The 18,495-nt window shown below is 43.3% G+C and overlaps 1 protein-coding gene across 4 annotated transcripts; it reads right to left on the bottom strand.

Annotated features, from left to right (window-relative positions):
- Positions 1 to 974: 974 nt before the first annotated feature.
- Positions 975 to 17,971, bottom strand: LOC102377841 (annexin A4-like). Of its 4 annotated transcripts, none has more exons than XM_006032892.3 (14): positions 17,831 to 17,971; positions 14,472 to 14,584; positions 13,716 to 13,772; positions 12,546 to 12,633; positions 10,867 to 10,961; positions 9,840 to 9,953; positions 9,021 to 9,111; positions 8,354 to 8,433; positions 6,083 to 6,139; positions 5,350 to 5,443; positions 4,985 to 5,080; positions 4,272 to 4,330; positions 3,835 to 3,957; positions 975 to 2,929 (listed from the first exon to the last, which is right to left on the bottom strand). In XM_006032892.3, the coding sequence occupies exons 3-14, from the start codon at positions 13,716 to 13,718 to the stop codon at positions 2,870 to 2,872; spliced, it is 960 nt and encodes a 319-aa protein (XP_006032954.1). In that variant the 5' UTR covers positions 13,719 to 13,772; positions 14,472 to 14,584; positions 17,831 to 17,971; the 3' UTR covers positions 975 to 2,869. The 4 variants fall into 4 exon arrangements, with proteins under 4 accessions (XP_006032954.1, XP_025070422.1, XP_025070421.1 ...); XM_025214637.1 differs by lacking the exon at positions 14,472 to 14,584 and adding an exon at positions 17,113 to 17,269 and having other exon boundaries at positions 10,867 to 10,994; positions 17,831 to 17,958; XM_025214636.1 differs by lacking the exon at positions 14,472 to 14,584 and adding an exon at positions 17,113 to 17,269 and having other exon boundaries at positions 17,831 to 17,956.
- Positions 17,972 to 18,495: the final 524 nt, after the last annotated feature.

Genomic DNA, 18,495 nt, shown 5'->3' with positions numbered 1-18,495 from the left:
GGCTTCCTGACAGGGAATGGAGAATGTGTACGTCTTGGTTTTTCAGGATTTTATGTGGACAATCATTAAAGATAAAACAGTTATTAATGTCATTGACCAGTCCCTTCCTCTGTGATCCTGAAGTGTTGCAAGTTGATCTTTTAGGCAAAGTTTTGTAGTTCACTTGTTCCTGCTAATTATTCTCTACCTCAGGCTTTAACATGTCTCTTTGATGAGGCAGACAAGTGTAGTACATCGTAAGACAGCCTTGTGTGTGGAGGAGGCTAGGAATCCTTTTCAAACTCTAGCCTGAGGATAAGTCTTTAAACAACTAAGTGTTGCTGCTGTCTCCAAGATATGTACTAAACTAAAACACAGATCAACTCACTTTGCACCTTGCAATTAAAGATAGACCCACCTACAGCATGGTCTGGAATATGTTGTTAAAATTTCTAACAAACTGAATCAAGACAAAGTGAGATGTAAAGCACTTTGAATTAGGATTTCATTTTTCAGACCTCCTCTTCAATCCAATTCTGGTCTGTATACATCAGAACATCTTCACACTGCTATCCCCACCAGGTAAGCTTGCAAGGCATTAATATCACTTGTAAGAGGCACATCTCTGCTGCTGCTTCTGCTTCCCTCTATAGTGATTGTGGGGGCAGCCAGGGCTAAACGGATTGAAGACAGAAAAAGTCTGTGGGCGAGGCCCTAGTCTTTATAGGACCTGATGGGATTTAAAGACTCTTCTTCTTTCCTCCCACAAGGAGCAAGGGGTAAATCCTCTTCCTGGTCATGATGCAAGAGAATCTTCCAGGGAAACATTGGAGACTGCCCAGAGGCCCCGTCCCTGGGTTTTACTGTGATACAGGGAAACCTGGTCCATATTCTGTTTCTCAAAAACTGATGCAAAAATTCAGGAAAAGGGGAAGATAATGCAAGTATAAACAGAACGTGCTTCATTCATAAAACACACATTTGGTAAGTGAAAGTAAAGAAATATAACTGCTTTATTAAACTGAAAAAGGGTATAATGTGTGGCAAGTCATTTAATAAAAAATCAAAGCCAGAATGTATTTGTGAGCTGCCTGTAAGGGCAAATTCCTCTAGTTTGTGTAGTGCTTTAGAAGCATTAAACCAAATGTCTCCCATTCTCTACAAAGTAAGGAATGTATTTCCATTTTTAAAGTTGCAGAGGGAGGAACAGAGACAAAGTGGTTAATAAGGTCACCAAAAGGGCCCAAGACCAAGTCAATGGGAACCCGACTGTGAGAACAGTGAGTGGAAGGCTTGCATGTGTAAGACAGTAGATCTTGTTTTCTAAAAGTACAGCTCTTGGGATGAAATTATCACTGCACCACTCGGAATAAAAAGCATGCAGATTAGCTCTTCAGAACAGTACAGCTATGGTCAATCACGGTTGATCTCATTTTGCTTCTCCCACTGAAAGAACAATGCCATGTCTTGGCTAGGATTGTACTGTACCATAGGTTGGACCAGACACCAGCAGCAGTCCAGCCAGGGCAACACTGGTCTTCTTCCTGGGTACATCTACATGTGCATTTATGTGCTGTAATTATAGCGCATTAAATTTAGTACCTGTAATAACAGGTACTAAATGCGTTGTAATTGGTGCTACTATGCGGTAGTGCCGGCACACATCTAGGTGATGCTAATGTGCAGTAGACTAATTCTAGAGCTTTCACTGTGATGCACTAATGCGCAGTAGAATTAGTTCACTGCATTTCTGGCATCTCATGAAGAGGCATCCTCTGAGAAGCAGAGTAAAACTACCACATTTTGAACTTCCTGCTGCTGTGCCTAGGCAGTTTCCAGTATTTCAGCCGCGTCAGACATTCCTAACCTCCACCGATAGTTTGCCATATAAACACCCTGTTTAATTATCCTACTGCAAAGGCACTTCTTGGCAACAAAGACAAAATTTTAGAGTAAAAATACCCGATGGATTAAGTTTTTCTAACACAAGTTGTGGATAAAACACTGAATAGAAGGGTTCTGAAGAAGACAGCAGTGCATAATTCACAGGGCCCAATGAGAAACTCCAGTAACCTTAGACCTAGTCTACACAATGTCATGTACTAGTTTGCCTGTGAAAACTGGCTGATGTTCTTAACTATTTACAAATATGCTAATATAACCCTTACCAGAAATGCAGCTATAGTGGTGAAATGGTACCTTGTATTAATGTATTTTATTCCTCTTACAATGAGGCAGAAGTGCCCTCATACTAAAACATTATATCCCTATTGTAGTGCAGCTAAAGCATTAAAATTTTTGCTTTTAGATAAGGCTTTTGGCATGAAGGCAGATAGATCAAGCTTTAGTTGCCATTAAGATGTCGGTAAAGTTCTCCCTTTGCTCTGTCCCAAGTAAACTTGTTAGTTTTACAGTGATTACACGAGTGGACAGAAGGTGGCTTGTATTACATCCCTGCAGTTCCTGTGAAAGGCAACATAGACCTCACTTTGGTAATAAGTTAGTGTGTAAGAGTGTCCTAACAGACAAGAAAGTTGTTGTTGCATGTCATGTTTTGCAGCCAACTACCCTTCTGCTGCACAGACAACGTTCCAAACTGTAAAATAAAGGTCTGAGACTCTGGAAAATATTTACTTCTCCAAACATCACATAGGTCTTTCCAAACCTATTGGACTTAACTGAGGCAGGTGACGTTGTTAGGGTGTCCAGGGCAAAACTGGCTTCAGTAGCAGAATTAGAGAGCCACTGCATAATCAAAGTAATAGAAGCTTATCATAAAAACCAACCTGAATTAGCACCAGCTGGCCTACTAATAATAACCTAAAGCTATTTGAAAGAAAGAGCTCTGTAGTATTTTTCCTCCCCACCAGCCTAATCAGCTGTACATGACTTAGTCTTCCCCACCACAGAGATTGAGTAGAACTTTTCTGTAGTCTCCTGAAGTGTCTCCCTGAAAGAGAAGTCATGTTGTTATTATTATTATTTAGGGTTTTTTTTTTTAATTGGTCTTTTCATACTCTTAATATGTATGCGTTAGCCTTGCTCAAGTCTCCTACCATGCAGGCACTGGTGTTTGTCCTTTGAAGCCATAACTGATAGCTAGGCTAGGGGCAAGGGTTAAAGCAAAAACCATTCTTAGACATGGGCTGCATCTCACAGACCATGCACAGAGGATGCAAGGTTAGGCACAACAATGTAGACTCCTCCAATGCCTTTTTCTCAGTTCTCTGAAGAAAAGAGAAGCTCTGCTGCAGTGGACTAGAAAAGACTTCTAAACCATCTGAGCACAAAAGGCATAGATTCCCAGGTGCATGACAGTGAATGAAGGACACATTTGTGTGTGGGTAGGGCCTTGCTATAGGAATGCTTACTCTCTGGCTAGGGTATGCAGGGACTACAACCTGGGTGCAAAGTATCTGAGCTAACTGTGCAATATATATAATTATTTTAGGCAGTCTTAAAACACTGAAGGGAAAATGAGTGATTTTGCTGAACTAACCACATCAAAGTTAATGTGATTAAGGAAGATATTTTGATCAGCAAGGTGACTGTTGTTGTAAGAGTGAGAAAAAAAGTGTAAGATGAAGAGAATCACATTGTGGGGAGCTACATTACCATCTTTTTATGCATACATTTTATACATAAATAATTGTACATCTATGTAAAATTAATTAAAAACAACATAGGCCCTGGGCAGCCTACCAATAAACTAATGCCATCCCGTTGCAGTTTCAGGTCATTTTGCTCATATGTTTAGGCTGCACTCTTGCAGTGGAGCCTAAGAGATTTAGGCACCTCTCTCCCTTAGGCTACTCTGCAAATTCCAGCCTTGGATTCTAGCAAGGAAAAGCTTACCTTAATGAAGGAGTAGAGAGATTTCCCATACATCCTCTTGAATTCATTCCTGATGGGCACCATGTCTATCTCACAGCGGGACACCATCACTCGAATGAGTGTGTCATCGTTTGTCCCCAAGCCCTTAAAGAAAAGGTAATACATGTATGGATAGTGAACATTATGGATAAGTCAATATTGGTTTTATCAGGGAGCATTTTTCTGGATTAATCCAATCATTTTGCAGTATGACAGCTCCCTATCAAGAGCATGTAACCAAAAAATGCCAGTTTATTGCATAATATCCTGGAAAAAGAGCTTCAATTAAATAAGTCAGGTTGTCCCTATACTTCCACATTTCTCCCTCCACCCCCAACCTGGCAGCATACAGTTCTGCTGTTGAATTAGGTGCTTCCCTAAATTCCCCCCAAAATTCCACATATTCAAAAGCTATTTACCTTCATGGATTTATATAATCTTTCAGCAAAGTATGCAGATCTATTCCTTGTGCAATTTACTGTAAAGAGAAGAGAAAAAGGGAATTCAGTTGAGCAGAAATTGGAAGGGGAAGGTTTTCTATATTAAAAGTTTGGAGGCAGAGTAAATGACCAAATGACAGGCTAAGGCTCCTATCCCACAGTTAGATGTGTCAGAAGTTTTTGAGAAGCGCAAAGGTCTGCCAGTAGATTCGTGAGCAATAATGTGGCTAAAACATGTACACCTCCATACTGAACTGGAGTCTCCTCACCCATTGCAATTCAGTGAGTGTTTTAATGACTGTAATTATACTTTATTATAAGTGTCAGCCCCTTTAGCAAAAGTAAACTGTGAAAGAGTGGATGGAAGCAGAATTTCTATCACCTTTATCCAGGGATGCACATCTCACGAAACCCATGTTTCAAGATAAATACTTTTGCTTTAGACAAGATGCCTAGGCAGAGTGTAATGTGTACATCCAGGATTCCTTCTGTGCCTCCATCTGTCCTTTCCTCCTACAAGCTTTGTCAGCCTCTCCTTTCTCTCCTTCAGGGTTTCCTTATGGTTATTAAATAAGTCAAACTTGAATCCCTAGCTTCTAACACAGGTGTCAGAAGCTGTCATTTACCATGCTACTCCCCTGGTAATGTATGAAGTACTCAAACAATCCTAAATCTAGAGCCAGGACACTCACCCACAGCTAATAAGGCATCTTCAAAATCACCAGACATCTCAGATTTAATACTCTCTGTAATATCCTTATTGGATATCCTTTTGTATTCATCAAAAACTGGAGGAAGAAAAAAAGAGACACGCTAATGCAGGGAAAATACTGACCAAGATTATTTTGTGCAACACAATGTACTGAGCACCAAAGATCTGCTAGCAAGAGCTGCCTTTACACTCAGAAGAATTCAAGTTAATTTTTGAGTTACTATGTTCTGAAGTAGAAGAAACTGAGATGAGAATCTATAATGCATGAGGGCTTTGAGGAAACACTTCTGCATGTCTAAAAATAATGTGTGTGAAAAGAAACCTGGAAAGTACTAAGCATCTTACCTTTTAGTAGGTGAGTCCTGTTTCTTGTACAGAGGATAGACAGGAATTGAGTCTCATCTGTTCCCCATTTCTTCTCCCCTGCTTCATAGAGGCACTAGAAAGAATCAGGAATGTAAAGTGAGGCTACGTCTAGAAACTAAAATGAATTTAATAGCCACAAAGGCTGGCTTTTCACTTTCCAAAACACCTAAGCGTGGCAGGATCTGGACTTATCCCTAACATATGGGGGGGCGTGAACAGACCCCAATGCCAGAGAGGGGGCGCCGTGGCGGGTCGGGGGGTGAGCACACCCCAGCGCCAGAGAGGGGGCACCACGATGGGTGTGGGGGGGGGGGGAAGCAGACCCCAGCGCCAGAGAGAGGGGGCGCCATGACAGGTGAGGGGGGTGAGTAGACCCCAGCGCCAGAGAGAGGGGGTGCCGCGACGGGCGGGGGCAGGGGATGAGCAACCTACAGGGTTTCGGGGAGATCTTCAGTACTGTGACTGAGCAGGAACTTGAGGGCAGCCTCCCTATCCATCATTTATGACAGCAAGATGTGGCAGGCAAGATTAGTAGGTGCCCATAGGGCAGAGCTTGCATGGTCACTGCCCTAGGAACATCACAGCCATCTCTGGGGTGGCAGTATTGTGACACTCCTTAAAAATGCAATTGGTAAAGAGTCCAGGAGCTTTTTCAAATACTTCCTGTGGTGTGAAGGCAGATTGCTTTCAAAGGATACAAAGAGCTACTGACCTGTGCATCTTGCCGAGCAAGGCCTTCATCCGCATAGTGTCCCTCATCCCTGTTTCCCTGTAGAAACACAAGTGGCTTGTATTAGATTCAAGCTTAGCAAGTGACTAGTGGAAAGGAATCCAGCACGCTTCCTGTTAAAAAGAAGCTACTGAAAGTACGTAATGGAAATCTATTTGAAAAGTAGAGGTGCAATGATAAAGATTTTCTTGGCCAATACTGATAGCTAATGATTAACCAACCATATTGGCCAATGCTGATCCAATAACCAATATTTAGTAATAGCATGCATACACACATGCACCCTTCTGCCTGCACTGGCCTTCAATGAGGAAGGGGGTGACCACCTTATTCCCACACACTGGACACTCACCCACAGCCCTACTCCCACACAGTCCGTGTTGCCATCCTGGGTAGACGGTGCAGACTCCAGTGCAGCACCCTGTGACCAGTCCCTGGTGCCCCCTCCCCCTCCCACTGCTCGCCAGGACCTGTAGTCTGTTGCGGGCTTGGGCCAACAGTAGGGCACGGGGACTGGACTACACTTGCCAGAGTGCTCCAGGCATGCAGCCGTAATTATCAGCTACATGACCAAACAAAGCTGATAACATAATTTCTCTTTTTATCAATGCTGATCCAATAGCCAACCAATATCTCAGTGAAAAGCAATTGAAAAGCAGTTGTAATTATGCAATATGTTAGTTGTCAGTGAGGAGAAGGGGCTCTGGAGTATTACAAAATGGTGTGTCATATTGAATGTATAGTTTGAATGCTTGTAAAAGCTGCCCATTAGCCAGTTTAGACAAAAGGGCGAGGTTCATCTTCTTATCTAGGTTCACTCTTTTACCTGGCCTTACAACAAATGTGCTTAAAGTCTTGGCTCCTTGATCTTATCTCTAGAGGCCTTTAACAAGCTATCCTAAGGACCAGAAAAATGACCTTTAAGCAAACATTCCCAGAGATCAAAACCCTAGGAGCCTTTTGAAAGGGGGTTGTAAAGGAAAGGTCACCACAGTGGTATGGAAAATCTTCCAAAGCAAAATTTAAGATAAACTAAATAGTCAGTGGACAAATTCCATTGCAGAAGACAAACTGACCACCTAGCAAAAAACCTGCTGAGTAAGATCCGAGCCCAAATTTGGGAGTAGTGACAGGTTTGGGTAGGAGGGGCCCAAGATGGCAACTCACCCAATAAAAACTGTAACCTACAGTCCCAATTTGGAGGTAACCTCACTTGCAGAACAACGAAGGAAGAATCCGGGACCAGACTGATCCCCTGAACCACCCTCTCCGTGAACATGAATCTCTTAGTTCACGCTGAAGCCGCAGAGCGCTCGAGTGGGACCGAAGGAAGAGGACTTAGTCCTATTAGTATTGAGGCCAGCCCATTGAACCCTACTACTGAGGCCAGCCCATTGAACCGTACTACTGAGGAATGAAACCATATCTAGGTGTTTGGCTTCTCGGAATTCTAGGATTGTAAGTATAATATAGTAATAACTTTTCTGGTTCAAATTATATAGTTAGTTGTAATTGTTTTAAAGAAGTGCATTTAGAGTATTATTCCTTATATATATATATATATATATATATATATATATATAGTTATTGTGTTTTTGATGTTTATGGTATTTCTTAAAATAAAATTGTGTTGTATAAATTAAGTGTGAAATCATTGTGCAATTGTGCAATTAGCTGAAAATTTCCCCAGCCAGTGCATCAAATGAATCAGTAAGTTGTGTGGGATCTTCTCTATTCTATAACCCACTAGAGACAGTTTGGTTTTTGATATTTTTTTCTTTTGTATCTCCTCTTGATGTCAATGGGAGCTGCAATGACTTGATAGTTTTAAGGACAGCATGTGATCATAAGCCTGCACTGCAGATCAGACCAATGCAATATACAGGGACAGAGAAGGGTGTTACAGAGAGATCGGCAGAGGAAGATGTTGCAATTCAAGATGATAAAACAAGATGCTTGAGGAAGCTGCTGCAAACATGGGGACACAGGATAGGAGAGTGCACTGCAAAGCAGAAAGCTGGAGAAGGAAACTGCAGGAAAAGGATCAGCACTTCCATTTGATACAGTCTGATTCTTCTTCATGTTAGCATATCTCTGACATGAGGTGTGCTACTCCCGACCTGTGTAAAAGGCAGCAGTCAGGTCTGGTGCATGCTCTGTACCTAAAAAGCCTTAATCACAGGAACAAAGTGCGCGCATATCTGAATATGCAACAGCAGTAAAAAATTGAACATTTTGTTACACTGGACTTACTGTTGCTAGAGACACCAACACTCTCTGGAACATGCCAGATGTATCTGAGGCAATGTCCTCTTCAAGGCTATTTCCATATACTGGCAAGAGAACACACATAAGCCCAGCATCACAGCACTATTCAGCTGAAAGAGGGTGTCTTATCCTTGCTGAATCACAACTACATTTTTAAGATTCTGCATTTCCCCTTCAATTTCTGAACCTAAATTCCTAGGAATTTGGACCTCAACCTTATTCTACATTCCTTATCAACAGCACAGCCAACTTCAGAGGGAAGAAAACGAGTTTTCATGGGAGTCTTGTACCTTTAGATCAACGTACATTGTGTATCACAATGTTTAGCCAATGCTATTATGAGCATGAGACCTTTGCTGGCTGAGAAGTTAAACATCTGGCCAGACAACTCTTTGTAGGGAATGAGAGGAGGGGCTTTTCCTAGTGGTTTCTATAACTAAATCATAAGGATAAGTGTTTAAAGTTTTGTTTCAGGAAAACCCTCCTAAGCATGTGCTTAAATCCCACAGATTTATATAGTATTTAATGTGCTAAAGCAATTTCCAGAATCCAGGCATTAGTTAGGATCCTTTGCAGACTTCCTTCCATGCCCCCACCACAGATTGCTCTCCACACGCTACCATTATAGCAGCCCACAGTTTATGGTACTTACAACGTCTGTAGGTATCATTAATGCGCCGGATTTCCTCATTAGAACGGGAAGCCAGAATTTCTATCAGGCAGCCTTCATCTGTTCCTGCTCCCTACCCGAATTGCAGAGAAAAAGGATAATAATGAAAGTTGCTTCAGTCTACTGGTAAACACAGACGGAGTGTTTCAAGCAATGGAATGAGAATTAGCTTTCCAGAGTAAGAGGCCAGGTGCTGGCAACCACCCTTCTTTGTACAGGACACTTAATTTTTCTGCCTCAATTCCTGTGCAATGGAAATAACATGCCAGGCACTTCATAAGATGATGAGATGCTTTTCTACAGAATCTCTGGATTCTCCAGGGTGCTGCTACATGGTTTGTGAATAGGCAGCATAGCTGTTCCAGTGTTAAATCCAATTTTACAAAATGGCAGCAAGATAAAGGACTATTAAACAGCCCCATAGCATAGAAGGTATTTACATGCTGGTTTTTAAGTCCTTCGCTTTGGAATGCAACCATATGTTACAATGTTAGCTCCTTATTCATGTTAGCATGAAACATGAACTACTGTCAGATCTCATTGTGCAAAAGTGATTACAGGTTAAATCACCAAATGATATTTGGCTCCTTTCTGTAGCTTTGATCTTCCTCAGTATCACGCTGTGCTTTCCAGAAGCCTGTTAAGTGACGTAACCAGAATCTGTCACAAGGGTTCCTTCTCCATCCCTTTGCAGGGAAGGGAGAGTTGGATGGGGAATTTTCAGCCGTCTCATCTTTTATTGGGTTTTTTTGTTTGTTTGTTTGACTAGCATTTTGGTAATATCAGCGAGGAGTGACAAACCTTCATGGCCCTTCTCAGTTCATGCACGTCGTACAGTGTGGTGGAGGTCATCAGTCCAACTATCGCCGTCTCAAAATTCCCACTCAGCTCAGATTTGAGGTCATCAATCAAATCCTGTGAAGCCAGCGACACGAGGGAGAAGGAAGGTCCATAAGAGTAAAAAGCCCACAAATATTGCACAGCCTTCCTGGCAAAATCCCAACTTGGATGATTCCAGGGCAGCCTGTTTCCATATGCTCCTTGCATTCCACCATCAGAGAAGCTGGGTTGTTTTTTTTCCCCCCTCTCCCAGATTTCAACAGCTCAGCCATTCACATGCTAACCTGTGCGTATGAACTTTCTGGCTCAGTTTTGTGTTTGCTAACTGCTCAGTTAGCCTTGGAAAGAAGCCAATGTGGCATCAAAAGAAGCCAGGCAAAATTAATAGGTACTTGAGAATTTGGCCTTCAAAACCTGAACTGGAATCTGTTACCATCATCAATCTCTTTCAGTTGCTCTAGTGGTCAATGAACTTGGACAATGAACTAAACCCTTATTGCTACACAGATTTGACTTAGGCAGGACAGGCAACAAGCAGGGACAGAAGAGAATTATAACAGTTATGCTGCATGAAAAGCTGGAGGCAACTTGGTCACTACAGAATTTCAGGAACCAGATGGGCTAAGTGTCACAGCAAAGGTCATTTGCAGCATGATCTCTGGTTGGTCTTACAATCATACTGTCAGGAAATGCCAAAGGTCCACCATAAGAAGAGAATAAGTGTTCAGGAAGATTGTTCAGCCAGATTTCTGTTGTATTTTGGAGGATGATCACAATGGCATTAGACACCTTACAATGGTCCTTGGAGGAGCAGCTGTGCTGCAGTGAACACAAATTACACTAAGTTTCATGCCAAAGCCAGAAAAAGCCTGCACTTGCCGCCCCCTTAAAGAATAGAGTATCACTAATAACCCACTTCCGTTGTATAACCCAGGTATCACCTACATCAATCCAATGCCAGTTGCAATTAAAAACAGACATCACCTACCCTGCCAATCGTAGATTTGTAGGCGATTAAAATTTGCTGGCGCTGGGGACTGCTCCTATGGCTCAAAATATCAATGATGGTATCTTCATCTGTACCTGAGGAGGGGAAACCAGCAAGCCAGTGCTAGACTGTTAGGATGCAAAGCAAATAGGAACACTGAAGCAGCCCACTCTGTTCCCAATGTGATAAAAAACATGTTTTATCTTTCTAAAGCCTACTTATCCATATGCCTGGGGAACTGAATTTAAACCCATTCTGAAGACATGGCCTGCCTCTCTCTCACACCACTAGCTTAGAGGTACACTGGCCTTAAGATCTTCAGCATCCCTCCTTAAAAATGGATTTTATCATGACCTCCAGCTGTGCTACCAGTGGTTAAGATTAACTGTGATAGTAGCAGAGTCCTCCCAGGGATGGGAAATCTCCATGAGATGTGTACAAGATGAAGAAAGTGGCATTGTTAAAGTATTGTTTTGAGCTAGCATCCCCTCAGGGTACAGAAAGAACTATTTTAGGAGCAAACAAAAAGCTGGACCTAGAGTTCAGGTCAGTTCCCAGCCCTGCCACAGATTTCCTGTGCAACACTGGACCAGTCACTCGATTGCTCTCTGCACCCCAGTTCCCCACCTGTTAGAACGACAACAGCAATTCAGAATGGCTAAATGGCATTTCCTTACTTTGCAAGGATATTGCAAAGAAACTCATTAATGTTTGTGAGTAACTAAGGGCGCCTATACATGAACAGCGAGGCTGCTCTGATGTGCTGTAATTATGGCGCTTTAGAACAGACCCAATTAATCGAGTCTGCTGGAGCATGGTAATTACCGCCCTCCAACGTCTCATGTATCAGCATCCCTGCACTTCAAAATGGTGGCAGGGGCATTTTAACTAAAGCTCATTCAAGCTTTAGTTCAAGCGCCCCCGCTGCCATTTTGAAGTATGGGGATGCTGATACATGAGATGCTCCAGGCGCTTGTAATTAGAGTGGCTCTTGGAGTGGCTCTAATTAAAGTGCCTGCCCACCCTCCTCCACTCCCAGAGCATGTGTATAAATGCCCAAAGGTGCTGTAGTGGTAGTAGTAGTTTATTTATTTACAGCTTTTGCCAAAACAAAAGTATAATAGTATGAACAAAATGAGTATAATAAAATGAACAGTGAAAATAATAAATGAGTATAATAAAATGAACAATGAAAATAATATATGGAAAATTAAATAATGTTTATACAAATCATTATTTTTACTAAAAACATACAATAAGGTTATCTGTTCTACTAGTTTGCAAAAAAATAGATGTTACAGTAATGGGAACAGTAAGTAAATATTTAGGCTGACAGGTAGGCCCCAGGCGAGTAAATATCCAAAAAGTATACTTCCTGGAGCTGTGCTAATGGTACTGCACTCTCCCAGCCCCTGGCATTATATCTGGCCCCTTTACATTCCTCCCTGTCATTCCCTCTGGAGTGTAATCTATCTACAGCCTTCCTGTGTTATACCTGCCTAACAGCTTTCATGTTCCACTCCAGGAGAAGGTGCATTTTGTGAGTGAAGTGATCCCTACCCTGTGACTACAGTCAGCATAGAACTGCATTTCTGGGCTAGGGAACTATAGCTGTGCAGCAACCTGGTGTTTTAAAAAAACAAGATGGTTAGAAGCATCTGGGAAAAGAAAACGCTCACCAAGTCCCTTCATGGCCTTCCTCAGTTTCTGTGAATCTTCCTCTGCATTGAAGTAGGTGGTTGCTTTGATTGTGCCCTGGTATCCAGCCTAAAAAACAGAAAATAGCAGTTACTGAAGGCAAAAAAAAAAAAAGGGAAAATGTTGAGAGGAAAAAAAATCAAGTTAAATAGATTTTCCTGGAGAGGTGATGGTGGTGAAACCCAGCCATGACACTTAAGTTAATTTTACGTTTTGTTTGTGCTGGCAAAAGATGCTGTCCATCCACACAGAGGGACAGCAGAGATGAGTTTTCATTGTGCCACAGCCCCCAAACCCTTACCCCCTTCCATAAGAGACACTCACCCCTACAAGAGGCTTCCCTTCCAGGTGAGGATTAAGCCACATAGCCTGGCTAAGAGGGAGAAATATGCCCTGTTGCAATTTGGACTGTGCTTGTTCCATGATTCAGTAAGGGAATTCAGTTTCTGAGCTGGCAGTCTGGCACTTGTGTAAAGTCCAGTTGTGGTTGCTGCTGCTTCTGGTAGCTGTAGTTTTCTGTGCAATGGTGACTAAAGCACTTTCCCCAGTAGTAAGCTATTCTATGGCACTTGTATAATGGTGCTTATATACTGTCCTTAAACAAAGGGGAAACTGAGGCATGCAGAATTTTAGGAACCCCAATGAATCCATGAATTAATAGCAGAGTAGAGATTAGAGCCAGTTTCTTGTGACTTCTCTCCAGTGCTGTGTTTCCTGGAGCACCCAGTCTTATCTAAGGACCGGCTTCCCTTTGAGGTCAACAACAAAACTCCTCAGTAACTTAAACTGCCACATGCTGAGGCTTTTAATAATACATATAGGAACAGGTGGGGGGGGACTAAGCTGCCAGCCACAATGTACTAAGAGCATACACACATGCAGAATACACACATGAAATACCTAGTGACCTTACATTCCCTAACCTATCTTTGTAGTAATTTTCCACTTCCCCTTTTAAATCATTGGTCTAGGGATTATCCTTATTCTGCCCTAAGAAAATAAACCAGAGATGAGCACACTACCAGGGTGCCCAGTAACCTTCCTGTTCTGTTAATCTAAGTAAATATCATTACACTATCTCCACTGATCTGATCTATGTGGGCACTGAACTAAGCTGGCACCACATGGTACCAGAGAGCAAATGCACTCACCATTGCTATAGCAGCTGGTTAATCTTTAAATGTCAGGACACCCACGCAGGAGGTTATCTGCAATAAAAAGAAATAGGAAAGTACAAAACAAGGAAGTGACCTGGAAAATAATTAACAGAGTTCCCCAACTCTGCTTCCACATGTACTGTAGATGAAGGGGGCTGGTACCACCTGACACAGTAAAGAGATAATGGAACCACTTCATTTCTTTGAGGCAGGGTTAGGTGGCAGTCCAACAACATGCCTGCTAGGATAGATCATGTTAGTTGTTGAGGTAACTGCTAGAGTGCGAGTAGTACCAGACAAACAGCTCTCGTGACTGTTCAAGAGAGGGTTAAAAATTACAGTAATGTTTACAACTCTTTGGCATTTACAAACATCCAAGACTTCAAAAATCTGAATGAGCTATTCTGTACATCTGCTCATTTCCCATGAATGTAAAGACTGTGATTTTCAAATGAGCTGCAGGGAGCTGGACATTTTATCTGGAAGTTGGTGCTTACCTCCCTTATCCAAGGGAGGTAAGTCTGGGTGCCAGTAATTGCTGCCTCATTAGTTCTCCCTAAAGAGCTCTGTGGGGCAGGAAATGTGTTTTTGTTCCATGTTAGTACAGAATCCAACAGAACAGGTGCACAGGCCATGACAGTGGTCTCTGCCACTGTTGTAACACAAACAGTGAATGAGAGACTGTAGCATAACACCCAGCCAGCACTTGAGAGAACAAACCAAAATTAAAGAAACAGAACTGAATCTTACAGTGAATGTTCATTTCTTCTGAGAGCTGGGGTCTCAGTGTGGAGCAAAATAAAACGCCAAACTAACGATGATCTTGCTTGCAGTACTAGTAATCTACCGTATTCTCTCCATTCCTTATATACAGAGAGGGATTATAAAAGCGTCATCAACTGGAGTTTAGTTTTAAGCAAACAGAGTCGGGTCTTGGGGAGCAGGTCCCCCCCTCCCAAAACATGAATCTGCACATTCTAAAATTAGAGTTACAAAGCACTCCAAAAGGCATGGCAACGTCAACCATCCCTTAGTTACTACTCTGACCAGCAGTTAGAGACTTAGCAGTTCAGAAGGCTAACTGGCCTGCTTAGGAAAGGCAAGATTGCTACCCCGAGTCATTTCACATGACTGTGACAAGTCCATCCATGCTGTATAATTATGCTGTTCTGGGGTAGCTGAACTTCCCATGTGGCTTTTACAAGTGTATTTCTTGTGTCTAGGCAGGCAAGGTTCTTTGGGTAGATGCGATACCTTTTGTGAAACAAACTAAATAGTTGGGAAAAAGTTCTTTCCGAGCTTTTGGGCACAAACACCCTTCTTCAGGCATTGTGTATAGATAGTTTGGTATGCAAAACTCTAGAACTCTTGGTTCAGAGATGCTAACTTTTATTAAACCAACTAAGAAACTGCAAAATAAAAGACCCCCCCAAACAAACAAAAAATCTTTTTCTGCAAGCTTTCAGGCACACGTGCTCTTCCTCAGGCTCAGCGAAAATATTTTGGTTGCACTCGTGACCACAGTGTTGGAGTTCCCACACTGTCAAGTTCCTTATTGTACATAGTTAGAACAAAAGAGACAAAGACCGTTTTATTCCTTCCCTAACACAGTGTGCCCAAAAATCTGAAATGGGACAGGCCAATGATCAGGAAGATGTAAAAGGATGGAAATTATCAGAGCTATTTAGATGAGATGGTAAGGAAATTAATTCCGTTACAGAAGGGGCCTAGTTAAAATCTTGCTTTCTTTGTACTGCTGATGGAACTGAGGCTCCAGTTCAGTAAGTTACTTAAAAACTTGCTTGAAGTTGAGCTCCTAAATTGTCATACTGACTTTGCTTATACTATTTTGTGATCTGGAGTCCGATTCTCTATTGTCCTGCATCTTATCCAATTCATGTAGAATGAGCATAGATACCATTGCTTTATTGACACTCACACCTGCTTTGCATCGATACACCTGGCTTTTCCTGTTGCAAAGCAGTGGGCACTCAGCCCTTTAACATCCGTTTCAATGTCTTCTCCGCTTGATTTCACTTGCAATTTTCTCTTTGGTTATATGAGTTTCTCTTTAGCAAAGCCAAATTCACTTTCAGTTCTTGAATGGCAGTTATTTCATGCAGAAAAATATTGGCTTAAAAATCATGAAACATTCAATTGATGGTAGGTTTGGTAGGACCAAAACATGCAAATGTACAGCCTAGGTTGGACTGATCATCCCTTTTAAAACCTGAGGTTTTTCTGACTTCATCCCACTGCCCAGGCTGTTTGCTGACAGAAGCAGGAGTAACACTGAGGCTGGTGTTTGAATAGGTCAGTGGAAATAATGAAGGAGAACTTTATTTACATAAACAAGGGGAGGGAGGAAGGAAAGGGGAAAAGCCAAACAAAGAATACAAGAAAGACACAAGCCCACAAGATTCAAGGCAAATCTTACTGCCATTCCATTTATACTGCTGTTAATTAGGGGGTGAGGATTTAAGTCAGTGAGGAGACCTATTTAAGAGAAACCATGCTGATAATTTTTTTTTCTGCATTACCAATTATCAGTTTTAGGGCCTGGTATTAAATCCAAGTCACATGGGCATAAAATTCAACCCCCTTTTTGTGGCAGCAGCTCCCCACTACCCACTCTTGTCTACCCAAGCCTGAGCTGTTATGATTGCATCTTCATTAGAGATATACACATTAAAAAGAGTCAAAAGGCAGCACCTGCGCCACCACAGAAACCCTAGGGCACAATCCTGCCAATACTCTCATCCCTAATTATCTTCGTTGCCCCATGAACAGCCTCACTTGAGATGTGAAGCAGATGTGCATGTTCATCTGGATGCCCTCCTGCAGTTTAGTGTATAGCAAAGCACGAAGGGCATCCGCATGGTATTAATGTGATGCGAGAGGCAAGGGTTCCTTAGGGCAGTATGTTGTATTGGACCAACCGCCACCTCTAACCACACTCCTGCCACCATGGAGAAAACAAGCAGTGATAACACATCAGACTGGACACCTCCCAGAAGATTTAACCACATACTGGACTGTTACGGAGAATCCTAGAGGAGTCAGGCTGGAAGAGACCTCCAGAGGTCATCTAACCCAGTGGTTCTCAACATGTTACGGACCAGGACCCATTTGTAAACATCAGTGGTCAGTCCTGACTCAGTGCCCCCCACTCCTGACCCACTGCCCCCCACCCTTGGGCCCCAGCCCCACAGCGTATGGAGTAGGTGATGTGTGTGTGGTGCACGGCGGGCCCAAAACCATGGTTTCCCATGTTTTTCTCCTTTAAGGGAGAATCCATTTTTAAAGTTTGTTCAGGACCCTTTTATATATGCTTGTGACCCACTTCTGGGTCACGACCAATAGGTTGAGTAAACACTGATCTAGTTCAAACCTCTCTTTGAGGCAGGGTCAGCCCCATCCAACCATCCCAGATAATCCATCATCTACACTCTGCGCAAGATGACGGGCGATCTCAACACGACACAAAACCCAGCACAGGAACCTGCTGTGGGGAAAGCAGGGGAACCACAGCAGCCACCGCCCTGCCTCTGCAAAACATGGTCAAGGTGACTTATTCCCATGTACCTAGACTCCTGGTGGCCCCAGATGAACTTTTAGTATTGGGGCCCCCTTTGCCGGAGATGATGATGATAATAATAATAATTTTAAAATGTCCACTTTCAGGACTCCTTTCTGTCTCACCCATACCTGCATCTGGCCTGGGTCCTACATACACCCACTAGTTCAGGAACACAGACCTAAGGCAGATCTTGGACAGTGTGTTGGCCTCTAGCCCAACAGTTAAAAGCAACTGCCCAGGGAAATCCTTGCCTCTGGCATCGTTTCTGAGCAGCGACAGCTCCCGCTGCCATGCTGGCAGGGTGGCACTGCGGTTGGGTGCCACCTTTACCCTGCGCTTTCAGAACAAGGCGGGCAGCCTGAGCCAGGGCCAGACACGCCGAGACAGTGCTGCAGCAGCCAGCCCGTGCACCCCCTCCCCGCACCCGGGCCCTGGTGCCAAGCCGGGCTCCCTGCCCCGTCCTCAGCCCCGAGCTCCCCCAGCCCACGCGGGTCCAGCTGCAGCCAGCCCGGCTCCGCGAGCCTCTCACCTGCAGGGTCCGTCCTGCTCCCGGCCCGATCGCGAGAGCTGTGCTCCGCGGATCCTATAAGAGCTGGACCCGCCCTGTCTCGGGGTGGGGAGTTTGCAGTCGTGCAGTCTCTGCTGACGTCGGGGAATCGCTTCTCTGCCTCCCTCTTTCCCGGGCAGGGAGGGTAGCTGGTCCTTTGCCAGCTGGCACCGCAGCCCTGCGCTCAGCTCCTGGAAGAAAAGGGGCTGTGCTTGTCCGCAGATTAAGCTATAGTGGAGCGGCCAGATGTGTGAGCACATCTGCTTCATATAGAGAAATAAATATTTGGGGGGGAGGGGGGAAAGGGACATGGGAAGATGATCAGGGATGAGAGCATTGTTGCTGCATTCTGCCCCAAGGGGTCTTTGAGATTGAACCTCTCCACCTTGAACTTGACTGTCTTGAGATAAAAGGACAAACTGGAGGTGTTTTGCCTTTTCAAGGGCTAACTTTAGAGCAGGTTGGCTCTATAGTGGGAGAGTCATTTCTGTCCAGGGATAATCACTTGGCACATGTCGCTGGTCTGAATTTATTGTGGGGTTCACCAGTGAAGTGCATAATGTTATGCTGGGTTTTTGGTTGTAGCTGTGTTGATCTAAGGATGTTAGATAGGCAAGCTTTTTTTTTTAGTAGATGTGATATCTTTT

Source organism: Alligator sinensis, unplaced genomic scaffold (genome assembly GCF_000455745.1).
Source record: "Alligator sinensis unplaced genomic scaffold, ASM45574v1 scaffold1030_1, whole genome shotgun sequence".
Lineage (NCBI taxonomy): Eukaryota > Metazoa > Chordata > Crocodylia > Alligatoridae > Alligator > Alligator sinensis.
Note: the sequence above shows the minus strand (reverse complement) of the source record. Positions and strands in the feature narration are given on the sequence as shown.

Bases quoted from the DNA above. Each gene is read 5' to 3' on its own strand.
- LOC102377841 (XM_006032892.3), bottom strand. The intron at 9,954-10,866 runs GTAGGTGATGTC...CTGGCTTCACAG, and splicing joins ACAAATCTACGATTGGCAGG to GATTTGATTGATGACCTCAA. The intron at 8,434-9,020 runs GTAAGTACCATA...TTCTCTTGCCAG, and splicing joins TAATGATACCTACAGACGTT to TATATGGAAATAGCCTTGAA.